We start from the raw sequence: 12973 nt of genomic DNA on the forward strand, positions 1-12973 counted from the left end.
CCCACAAACTCTCCCTTTAATTCGAACCAAAAAGAGAGTAAATTCCGTTAATAATCATCTTATTCTTATTGTAGTTATTATAAAATTATAAAATTACCACTTAATTATTTAATTTTGTGTTTTTATTTAAATGTTTTTATTTGACTTTTTTATCTAAATAACATAAGAAATTAATTATCATAATTAATCTGTTTTCATATTTTTTCGTAATTAATATTATTTTTATATTATTTGAATAAAAAGCCTTTTTATTTTTATGATGACTAACAAAAATAAAAATTATACAATCTTCTTCTCCAAACAAATCCTTATATATAAAAAGGGCTTGCTTCATGCCTGCTCTTCCCCCAACAATTATCTTTTTATTCGTTTCTTATTTTCCCCTCTGCCTTGAACTGAAATTATAAGCTGCCAAACAGATTAAGTTAATATAAGGAAACCCTAATTTTGCAATGGTGAGACCTAATCAAGAAGCAGTCGACACTTTCATCAGCATCACTGGGGCACCCGAAGCTGTTGCTATTTCCATGCTAGAGGTAGTTTTTGGAAAATCTTTAATTAAATCTTAATTTCATTTTGTTAAAATTTTAAACTGGATTATCGAATTGGCTTCTGATTGTAGGTTGATCAATGATCGGCTGATTTCTTTTTTTTTTTTAGGGTTTATAATATACTGCTTAATGTTGTTGATTTATTTTTCTGATCATCGTTTCATTCGTTCGTTGAAGATAACTGAATTTTTATTGGTTGTAATTGGACTTGGTTTTTTAGCCAATGACTATAATCAAAGGATTAATTTAAGGTTCGAATGAATTATTTGAAAATTTTATTATTTTTCTTTTCAATTAGTTGTTTTACTTGGATTTAACTTATATTAGTCAAATGAACTGGCTTTAAAAAATGAACAAGAACGAAGAAATTGGATGGTTGACTGGACACTGGAAAGGGGAAAAGCTAAAAGTTGTAAATGTTTTGAATTTAGAGTTGTATTCTTTTCATGGCTTCAGAAAAATGTATGCAATGTTTGGCCAGCGATAATGGACAAGTTTTTTTGAACCTCCATGCCTTAGTCAGGCTTTCATAAACATGTGCAGCTAACACCGAGAAGTCTCATTGAATGTAGTAAGCGATTTAAAAGTTAAGCTCATATGCGTCATTGCTACTTGCTTTGCAGCTAAACTCCTGAGTGACCGGGGATGGTTGATTTCAGGTTTAATTCTAGCTAGTAGATTCTTAGGTTTTGATTCTGTTGTTTGTTAAGGGTTTTTTTGTAGGTCTTTTTGGAGACAAATGTCTGAGATTGCTGGAAAATGCTTCTTACCATCATATTAATGTGTATTTGGGTTGCGTTTTCTTAGAGTTTTGGATTCTTTGCATCATATCATAAAATTGAGTTAGATATAACATCTCATTGTTATCTGTTAATTGTTTCACTTGGGACCAGGAGCATGCTGGCAATCTCAATACAGCTGTAAATGCATATTTCAGCGAGGGTGATAGGTATATATTTCTGAATTATGCTAATATTTTTTTATGATGAGTAACTCTAGGTTTATAGCTTTATTTGATTGTTTGTTTTCTCATGTTTCCTACAAAAAAAAAGGCCAACATCAACCATAGTTCCTGTAGATGATGCCATGGATATAGATGATCCAAATGAAGTTGTGCCAAATGGGCCAGTCCTTCCATTTCTACCATCATCTAGAACAAACCAACAATTGTCTCTTCATGATCGAAACTTCCATAGCAGTTTCTTCGATGGTGATTCTGGTTCAACTCATGAACCAATGGTAACACATCCAACAGAGGTGAGAGAGGTCAAGAATAGCCATGAGCCATCTAGTCATGCTCCTGTTGTTGCGGATGCCTCTGAAACTGCACAAGCTCTCGGCCCGAAATCCCATGAGACTGTTACAATTGATGAAGTAGGTGACGATTCAATTGCGCAGCCAAGGCGGCAGAATGATAACTCTAACAACCAGCATGTTACACCCAGCGCTCCTGCCTTTGATAATTTGCCAGACTATGGCAATGACATTGAAGAACAAATGATTCAAGCTGCTATTGAGGCCTCTAAGCGGGATGCTGAGGCAAGTTTTAAAAAAAGGACGCTTCCAGTTTGATAGTATTGTGGTCCCCTTCATTCTTGTAGTTGCTGTAAATGCTTGTTTTACAGATTGCCGTTTTCATGTTTGGGCAGGAGTTAAGTAATGCTGGGCCTTGGCGTAATATGTCTCATTCAGAGGATGCTGTACTTGAAGAAGCAGTTTCATTGTCCTTTAAGGTTTGTTGTACTGTACTTTGTTCAAGTCATGTTTTCCTACTATAATCTATTCGTTTTTTTTAACATGAACAAATTCAGACAGCAGAGCAAGAGAAGGCATTGCGTGAGCAGGGTTACTGTGCCGGAACATCAGAAGTGGAAGCTTCTATACCACCTAAGGAGCATCTCGGGAACATGGCAGTCTCAAATGGGAGGTACAGTCATTGTCACCAGTTAAACAATGGGAATTATATTGTTGTTACAAACCTGCAAGTCTACATGCGTTCTCTTAATTTTATGGCTGTCCTGAATTGAGTTGATGTAGGTTAATGGAAGGAAGCTCTTCCATTCAAGCTGAAGCTGAAGATGGGGATGAGCAGCCTCTAGTTAGGCACAGGTCTAGACAGACATCATCTGGCCCAGGAGAATCTGCAAACGAAGTCGGAGTTGTGGAGGCTAGCGCACCATCAAGTCCTGGACAGCAAGGAATAGGCAATCTCCCACTGAACAATGGAAATGAATTCCCTTCTGATGAGGTTTAATCCTTTCATAAATTGTGCAGATGCCAAATGAGAATTTAAATATATGTTGTATTCCATATATTTGCTCATGACTTTCTCCTCTAACTAATGCCTTTCGCCTATGTTCTTTACTAAAGAAAATTCTGGCTTTGCGCTTTGTATTATATGATAGTGGGGTGGTATTTCTTCTGTGGAACATGATGAGGCAGTCATGCTTGAGGCTGCGATGTTTGGTGGAATCCCTGAGAATGGGTATCGTTTTGCCTATGCACCTCATCACTTCATTCGACCTGAGGGCTCTAATCCCTGGCGTACCCCTCGTCCTCCATCACCCTCTTTGGAAGCTCAACGCCTGATACGGGAACAACAAGTTAGTTTTTCTTTCTTTTGTCCGTTTGATTTGTGCTCTGACTGAAAGTTATATACTTCTTTGGGCTAGAAGTAATGGTCTAATAGTTGCTTGCATACACGATGCATTCAGGACGATGAATATAATGCATCATTGCAAGCTGACAGAGAAAAAGAGTTGAAGGCAATTCAAGAAGCTGAAGCTTGCCGTTTAGAGGAGGAAGCAGCTAGAAAAGCTGCTCTTGAAGAAGAAAAACGGAAAGAGGAAGAGTCCCGCAGGAAAATGGAGGAGGAACAGGTAATTAATTATGCTCTGATCATTGGTAAATCAGCTCAATCCATTTATTATGGAAAATGAAATGTTCTGTCTCATATCTTGTTTCCTGAGATAAAGGGTGAGATTCTATCAGTAACTTTTTTATCTACATGTTTGCTTTTAACTTTATATGGGATGATTTAGATTTTACCAGTAAAACTTGTAAAAACCTTGAACTACTTGTCAACTTTACTTCAACAAGTTATGCTGTGGATGTCTTACTGATTATATAATTTGCATTTTATTTTTAGGATAATTTACGTTTCTCTCTACTAGAATAAATAAGTATTCATCTGTTTGTTGCTTTTCTCTGCAATTGACATAACATCATGCTAACATACTCCATTCGGGCTTAACTGAATAGTTACACTGTAGATATGCAGTTTTCTTGGTTCTGAATTGCATTATATGTGATTCTTACCTGCAGGAATGTGAGAGACAATTAGCTGCTAAAGAAGCTTCTCTGCCTCTGGAGCCATCAGCCGATGAGGAAAATGCTGTAAACCTTCTAGTGCGAATGCCAGATGGCAGTCGAAGGGGCCGTTTATTTCTCAAGTCTGACACGCTGCAGGTAAATTCATGAATAAAAGTTCACATCTATCGCATTTCCTTGTGCAGAAGGCTTAAAACTTGATCTGATTTTGGTCCGCTTTGCAGTCTCTCTATGACTTCATAGATATCAGTAGAGGAGTCAAGCCAGGCACTTACCGATTGGTAAAGTTTTTGTCCGAAGCTTTTTGCCTAGTTCCATATCATTCTTCGCTTCTTGTTAATCTAGATGGATGCATGATTTATTTTACACTATTTAAGGATTAGTTTTCACTTATATTGCTCTGACTTTCTTTTTCTTGTGAAATACCTATCTCCTATGTTTGTGCCCGACACATTTCGAATTTGGGTATGCGAGCATGGTTCTCTAAGAACCCTCTAAATATATGGAAAAAAGTCTGAACATACTTGTGTTGGACACACCCGCATCCAGTGCTCACTCCACATTCGGAGTGATTTTGCTATTGACTACTTGCCTTCCTACAAGGAACATTTTTGACATTAATTTGATCATTTCAACAGGTGAGGCCGTACCCAAGGCGTGCTTTCGGTGATGATGAATGCAGCTTGACGCTGAATGAACTTGGATTAGCAAACAAACAAGAAGCCCTATTTCTGGAGTTGATCTAATAACATCTTAACTATTACTTGAATATCATAGAATACCACTAGGTAATTTTAGTTCATTTAGATTATGGAATTTCTTAAGGGTTCGTGTATGTTTGAAGCATATGAAATTTCAGGAAGGGTACAATTTACCTGAGCGACAATGGCCTGTGTTTTACTTCTGTGAGTGGTGTTCAATTTGATGGGGTCACAATTGGAGTGACAATTATTATTACTTGGCATCATATTAGGGTTCGAATACTGTCACCCGTCTCAAATTTGTAAGATTAAAAAAAAGAGAAAGAAATTGATTGGAAGGGAAATAGGGAATATATTGTATATATGTGTGGATCTATTAAAATGGTCATCGTCATGAAGCACAGTTTAAATCATATCTTATTAAAACCATTTAGTGTTTAATTTCAATATTTACGAGTCTTTATTTATTTTTGTTATAAATTTAGTTTTTAACATTTATGTCTCTTATCAACATTTACATCTTCTGCGAGTGTATTTTTTTTTTTCAAAAAAAAAAATTGATCTTAATTTTCAAAATCAAGATAAATGTGATTAAAACACTATTTTTTTTATGGTATTGGTATGGCAACTCGATTGGTAGAGGGGCACTTCCAAAAGTGTTTCAAAGAGAAGGGTTATCTTGATGGTGGTTTGCTTATGGCCTTATTCAACTTAAGTTGTATGGATTTTCTATCATCTTGATTAAAAAATCAAATATGAAACATTATACACAGTAAGATTTAGATTTATAGGATGAAAAAGCTTTTTTGAGGCCTTTATAGTCATTATGCTTAGCGTTGAATAAATCGGGTATTCACCTTATCAATATCTCAAATTAAAGACGGGTTTGATTCAGATCCTATCTAAACGATATCCGAATCGGACCGAACTATTTGTCTAGATATTATTCTTTTGTTTTGTTCCTTTAAAATAATAGAGTAAGACATTGATTTTTCAAAATGATCAATTTTTTTGATTATATGATGGATTTTCTTGAAAAATATTGGTGCACGTGTAAATAAAGTTCAACCAACTGAGGTTGTTATATTTAAAATTTTAATATTTTAGTTTTTTTTTTTTGCTAAAGACAACAATTTAACTATTTTTAACAAGTTGATTGAATTTAATTTCTTTTAAAAGTTTAACTAAAAAATAAAGTTCAAAATAATATATACAAAACGCCAAAATTTTAATATATTTTTTATTTTTTATTTTACTACGACCTCTACTTTTAAATCAGCTTTATGAAGTTGTAATACTCATGGGTGCCCATTCTCTTTCCGACCATCATAGTTCGTCTTACTCTTTTACTGGATAACAATAAAGATACAAAACCATTTTTGGCTTTTTCTGATGATTTGCAAATGTTTGTTTTTATCAGCTATCAACATAACATAATATTCTAGTTTCCAAGATATAAAAATGCTGATATCTACTTGTATTGTTAATCGGTTTATAATATTTAGATGTTAGGTTTATCACTATTTTTGGTTCATCCAACAACAACAATATAACTTAGAGAATGCATTCGTCTTTTCACGTCATTTCTCGAGTTAGCACCTCGGACCATTTGCATGTACCCCTATCATTTATATTAATATTCATGTAATCTCTATTAAAATATCTTATTTAATAATTTAAATTTATGGGATACACCAGTTAATTTGATATTTGAAAAAATTATGTGACAAATAACTTGTCGGATATTTTTCAAGTCTTATTTTAGAACTGAAAAAATAAAAATAAAAAGAAGTATAAATTTGATACAGCATGTAGTGTACCGTACAATTGGAGGAAATAAATACAAAAAACAAGTTGATGGTGATGAGAGGCCCACATTACTGTGCGAGTTCGCCGCTAATGTCAGCATCATATTTAAGGCTAACATTAGCCTTTGAATTATTAACGTTGTCTTCTTGTTCTCCCATCAACATCAGTATTAGCTGTCTTTCATGATCTTCCACAACCAAATGGAATGACACGTCCACTCTCGGGCTTCATCGTATAATTACAAAAATAAAGACAACTTACAAAAACAAAGTAATGCCCTTCCCATGGTGGTTTTGTTTCGGAGATATTTTATTTTCCTTTCATTTCTGGTCAATAATTTTTCACTCACATCTTTCAACTTCCATGGATGTCACCTTCTAAAAAAAACTTTCATCCATCACTCATGCCAAACAGTCATGTATAATTACATGAGTTATAGTATAATGTGATGGTTGTTCACCTAATTTTTTATTCATGTGATAGAGGGAGGTTTGATTCTCGCCCATCGGAGTGAAGCACATTTCATAATTACCTGTTTACCTCTTCGGAGAGCACCTGCAACAAGGGGTTTAGTCACTACTACTAGCAATAGATAGCTTGGTTACGAAAAAAAATATAATTACAGTTTAAAGCCTTAACAAATGTGATGTTGCAAATTAATATAAGGTAAATTACACCCCTAGGTCACTAAATTATTAATGAGTTTGTGTTTTGATCACTCAACTTTAAAAGGTTTACGTCATTGAACAATTTTAAAATTTTTATTTAAGTCATTGGGTTGTTAAAATTATTATTATTTGGTTTTCTTTGTTCGCACTACCTATACCAATTTAAAGCTCTCTCTCCACTTCTATTCTATACTTCAATCTTCTTTTTTTCTTCTTCTTCTTCTTCTTTTCCGTGAAATAGCTTTGAATATCACAAATTTATAAATCAAAATCCAAAGAACTTTCTTCTCTAATCTCTAACACTAATCGTTAGATCGACTTGGATCTAAGGTATGTTCTTCTACTCATCAATGGGTAATAATCTACCGTACTAATCATCAAATCATCACTTAGAGCTAGCTATCGAAATGGGCTTTTAAAAAAATAACATCCCAATAATTTAAATAAAAAATACCAAACAGTTCAATGACTTAAATGAAAATTTTAGAATAGTTCATTGATTATTTTATAACTTTTTAAAGTTGAGTGACCAAAACATAAAATTACTAATAATTTAGTGAACTCCAAGTATAGTTTACTCTTAATATAATGATAAAATATTTTCAACAATATTCAGTGATCTGAATTTAAAGAATTATATCTCGTACTTGTATTGCAATCCGAATTGTTTGCCATTAACATTGTAAAATGTAAACTACAAGTGAAATTTCGAATTTCGTTATTAGTAAGTTGCAGAATTAATGTTATACTTTAATCGGCCAATTTAAGTTTTTGTTGTTTTCAAATCAACCAAATAACCACTAAATCAATTAATTAAAATGGCGTGACAATTTCACAAGAATTAGTACGATATTACATAGACATTTAGATCAAGTCAAGATTAAAATTTTAAATTTAAAAAAAATAAAAATAAAAATTTCAAAATTTACTCATAACATAAGAATTAATAACAGAATTCGAAATAGATGATGAAAAATAAGGTGGTTTAAAGGTGCTTGAGAAAGAACCAAACATCCAACAAAACAATAGTTAGGCAATTTGGCAGCACTCATGTAAAACACATTTCCAGACAAATACATCCCTATTACTATAAGCTGACAATAATCAAGCAAATCAACCTAATAATCTCCAGCTACATTGAATGTTGCACCTCACTCTATTGGCCGTTATTACATTTGTTTTTATAGTACTTTGTTATTCTTTTCAAATATTTGTATTTGGCATGTGTTATTCTTTTCGTTATATTATTGATAAAAATAAGATTGAGGAATGTTTTTTTTTTTATAAATAATTTGTTTGAGAATAGAATGATAAAAACATGGTGTATGTTAATTTATTTAGGGTTTAATTAAACTATATTATAAAATGTTCCAATAGATGTAATAAGCCATTTGTTTTATCCAAATAATTGGAAGTCCTTTTCATTTTTTGAGGGTAAACATTAATTATTGTATTTAATGATTTTAATAAACCAACTAATATGTGAAAACTTCATATTTTGGACTTATTACTGTCCCTATCGAAAGTCTCCTATGAATGTAGAACTGTCCAGCACCACTTTTTTTTTATTTTTTATTAGTGTTACATTTTAAAATAAAATAAAAATCTACTTAATAATTATATAACAAAAAATAAGGTTTATATTAATAATGTTAATCATGAACTTACATCTTTAAAATCTAAACCTCAAAATAAAAATTTAAAATAAATTCTAAATATATAAAATTACGAATATTTACCATCTATTTTAATCATTTAATTTTTTTATTTAAATGTATGGATTCCATTCTTTCTTTACCCAAATTAAGAGGTTATTTTTGAGTCAGAAGGTGTATTTTCTCAAGAAAATAAATCGTTTAACTTATTTGTAAATACATAAAATTTTATTATACGCATATACGTGTGAAATAACAAATTTAGAAGATTAATAATTTGTAAAATGTTATTTATTATGTATTTATTATAAATTTAAAAATTTTATAATTTAATTAATATTTCTTAAAAGAAAGAAAACATATGTCTTGTAAACAATACAACGGTGCATAATATTTTTAGGGATAATAAATATTTTCCTTGTTTAACAATGAACGAACTAATGTTTAATGGTACAAAATTAATTTAAAATTTGCCAAGTTGTTAATATATTGTTGATGTTGAAAAAATAAAAACACGTGTCCATTTTTGAGAGGTTAGAAAGGACGGCTGGCTTCTTTGAACATTGTTAATGTTCTTGAGTAAACTGCACGAAAGAAATTAACTTTTTAAGAATCAAAACATTAAGAAAATTATTTTAAATAACCAAACGGGGAAAAAAAAAACGAAATACTTTGAGGACAAATAATGCCCTTAAAATAATATTGAATAAAAAGAAATCCGTATGCATTATCATTCATAAAAATATATTCATGAATGTTATAGTAATATAACGCTGAGAGTTGGTAGCCAAAATAAAATGTACATTTTCTCATATTTATAATAATTTCACCTTTACAAAATTAAAATAAATTGGATTTAAAATTTAAATTACACTTTTTTTACAATATTACATTTTTATATAAAGAAATATAGAGAAAAATGAATTTTCTTTTGTAATAAAATGATTTTTTTTCTAAACAAGGGGAAAAATCATAGCTATCAAACTAAGATATTTCAAAAATGGAGAAATAGGTGTCGTGGTCATACTTGGCTCGCCATGTACTAGTGGGCCGTTTTTTCATCTTTTCCTTTTACTTGTGTTTTCCAATTTTCTCCCAAATTTCCAAACCTAGTAATACCTAGATTTATACAACCCATGAATATAATAATAATAATAATAATAATAATAAATTAGCCCTGAATCAAAATATAACGTAGCTTCTAATCCATGGTATATTTAAAATATTAAATAAATATAACAATAATAAAAAGTTAGAGGAAGAAAATATCCAAAATTTAAATCAGAAGTCAACAGGAAAACTCGAATCAACATGAATCTTTTGCAATTATATGTCTTGACAGAATCGATATAATTTTTATTGTATAAAATTTTAATATTAGAATACTGAAATCAATTAATCAAAATCCAACAGCCTTCCTTTCCTTAGTACACCATCCAAAGTATTTCCTTTCCTATTGTCGCTCCTTTCTTTTATCCGTAGATATAATAACAGACAAAACACATTAAAAAAGAAGAGAGAAAAAAAAAAAAAAGCAAAGATCCTCAAAAACCAAGCACGCGTCCATCTTCGCCACCTCTCTGTTTTTCTAGCTCTATCTCTTTACCTCCTTCTTTTATGATTTATAAAGCAATACTCTGCCTTAAGAACTCTCTAGTTCTCTGTTTTGTTTTCTCTTGATGGGTGCCTATTTCTCTGCTTTGTTCATTAACCAAGGGGGTTTATCATCTGTTTCATCATCGTCACCCAGTTTGGGAGATTTACCAGAGAGCTGTGTGGCATCAATTATTGGGTATTTGGATCCTCCGGAGATATGTAAATTGGGAAAGTTGAACAGAGCATTTAGAGGTGCTTCTTGGGCTGATTTTGTTTGGGAATCGAAATTGCCATCTAATTATCAAGTCCTTGTTGATAAAATTCTAACTTTTGTGCCTGAAAATTTGGGTAAACGAGAAATATATTCATTGCTCTGTACAACAAATACTCTTGATGGTGGTACCAAGGTATGGTCTTTTACTTCCCTTTCTTTCATTGTTTTTGTTTGGATACCGAGAAAACTGGGGTTGAAATCCTGGGTCTTTCAACTTCACTTTTGTGTTTTTATTCTTGTAAAGACTCGAAATTTCACTGTTATTTTCCCCTATGAGTCCTTTTGGCTTTCACTATTAGATAATCCTGGGTCTTCATGACTTGATACTTCTTTATTTGTTGAAAAACAACGTAGCAGAGCTGAGTAAGTCCAGGTCTTTATTCTTTTTTTAAGAAATAAACAATTATAAATTCGTAATTTTCATGGCTAGCCCTTGAGGATTTTTTTTCTTTTCAGAAAATATGGCTAGATAAGAGCAGTGGTGGTTTATGCATGTCAATATCTTCAAAGGGATTACATATAACAGGGATTGATGATCGAAGATATTGGAATCATATTCCAACTGATGAATCTAGGTGAGGTTCAGGAGCTTTTCTTTATCATATTAAATTGAGGGAAAATGGTAGGATTTCTAGTTTCTTATCATGGATTCTTTTAGATTGGCTGATCAAAATCAAGAATTTTTGGGGCATATCGTGCCCAATCGATCCACAGTATGTAATTTTATGTTCCTTTTTTTTGGTTAAATTTCAGTGTAATCCATGGATCTCCATTTCTAGATGCATGGTGATGATTATGATGATTGTCTAAATGGTATTTTATTCTTTAAAAACTTGCCCCTTTAAGGGGAAAAAAAAACTATTTTTTTGGTTGGCTGTTCACTGCTTTTGATTTTGACTTCATCCATGGTTTTGTCATTCCCATAGTTAGAGTTGTATTAGTGGTTTAAAGCAACTGCGTTTGACATTCAAATCTCTATATTAAGTTGCAGAGACGAATACTTAACCCTTTATTTACATAAACTCGAGGATTTATTACACAACTAGTTAGAATTCTCACAAAAAGATTCAGTCTCTTGTTCTTTATATTGCTTTTTATTTTTTGAATAATCTCATTATAGATTTTGAGCCCCTTCTAAACCCATAAATAGGTGGATAATGAGCTGAAGCGTACTCAAATCCACGTCTTCCTGCATTGGCAACAATGCCTATGCCAATCGAGTTAAGACTCATTCGGCATTATATTGCTTTTTATTGAGGAATGAAATTCATCTTTTTGGTTCATCCTCTTGCTGCGTTTCTCTACACTTTTGATTAAACTATAAAAGCATAGCCTTTAATTTTTTTTTTTTTTGAGCTTTTGAAGGATATGATTCATACGAATACTGTCTGTATGCAAAAGCATAAATACGAGGTCGATTTGCCAACATTGTGAAGTACAAGCTAGAATCTAAGAATTACATAATTTACCAACACAGGTTTGATCATTTATGTCAGACCTTAAGTAATGACTCATTGCTTGTTGACCTTTATTTGAAATTCATTATATTTCATACATATTTCTAATTTGGTTGAACGTCGGAGTAATTGTTGGGATAGATGGTGTTGAAATGGAATGCTGGATGCTAATGTCAATTTCCGTTCCATTGCGATTTAGGTTCCATTCGATCGCATATCTGCAGCAAACCTGGTGGTTTGAAGTCGATGGAGAGGTGGAATTTCCCTTTCCAGCAGGAAGCTATAGCGTTTTCTTCAGACTCCAGCTAGGTCGTTCCTCTAAGAGGTTTGGTCGCCGAATCTGCAACTCAGAGCACATCCATGGTTGGGATAAAAAACCCGTAAGGTTTCAACTATGGACATCAGATGGTCAGCATGCCAGATCTCAATGTACTTTGAATGAACCTGGAAAATGGTTTCACTACCATATCGGGGACTTCAATGTCGAGAACTCGAATTCATCAACAAAGATTAAGCTAACGATGACTCAAATCGATTGCACGCATACGAAAGGGGGTCTATGTTTAGACTCTGTTGTCATATACCCAAGCAAATACAGGGAAAAATTACAGCAGAAAGGGTTTTTAAGGTGCTAAACCCTATGTTTTTAGAAGTTGATATTTTGTAGTACGGTATATGTATATTCGAGAGTGTGTGTTTAAGTTTTCTAGCTGGTTTTTTTGAGAGTTAGAGACTTAAAAGAAGAAGTCGATTTTTGTGTGCATAAAAGTTCGTCTCCATTTGTTTAATTACTTTGTACCTTTGAGCTTTTGAGGGTAGAATAATTTCCCACTCTTGTTCTTTCTTGGGAGCTAAGCATTATCTCAATAAATCCATTCCGAAATTCGTGTGCGATATACGGGTATTTTCAGTAAATAATCCATTCTAGCTAA

The 12973-nt window shown here is 32.3% G+C and overlaps 2 protein-coding genes across 2 annotated transcripts; both read left to right on the plus strand.

Annotated features, from left to right (window-relative positions):
• The first annotated feature begins 238 nt into the window (after positions 1-238).
• On the plus strand, positions 239-5029 carry LOC108457223 (plant UBX domain-containing protein 8). Its single transcript, XM_017756162.2, has 11 exons — positions 239-536; positions 1445-1500; positions 1604-2090; positions 2201-2284; positions 2363-2478; positions 2589-2799; positions 2957-3154; positions 3266-3430; positions 3876-4019; positions 4106-4162; positions 4520-5029. The coding sequence occupies exons 1-11, from the start codon at positions 453-455 to the stop codon at positions 4625-4627; spliced, it is 1710 nt and encodes a 569-aa protein (XP_017611651.1). The 5' UTR covers positions 239-452; the 3' UTR covers positions 4628-5029.
• Positions 5030-10055: 5026 nt separating this feature from the next.
• Positions 10056-12935, plus strand: LOC108457429 (F-box protein PP2-A12-like). The gene is made up of 3 exons (XM_017756489.2): positions 10056-10717; positions 11041-11159; positions 12241-12935. Exons 1-3 carry the CDS (start codon positions 10394-10396, stop codon positions 12674-12676), a joined length of 879 nt encoding a protein of 292 aa, XP_017611978.1. The 5' UTR covers positions 10056-10393; the 3' UTR covers positions 12677-12935.
• The last annotated feature ends 38 nt before the right edge of the window (positions 12936-12973 follow it).

Source organism: Gossypium arboreum, chromosome 9 (assembly GCF_025698485.1).
Source record: "Gossypium arboreum isolate Shixiya-1 chromosome 9, ASM2569848v2, whole genome shotgun sequence".
In the NCBI taxonomy this organism is placed as follows: domain Eukaryota; kingdom Viridiplantae; phylum Streptophyta; class Magnoliopsida; order Malvales; family Malvaceae; genus Gossypium; species Gossypium arboreum.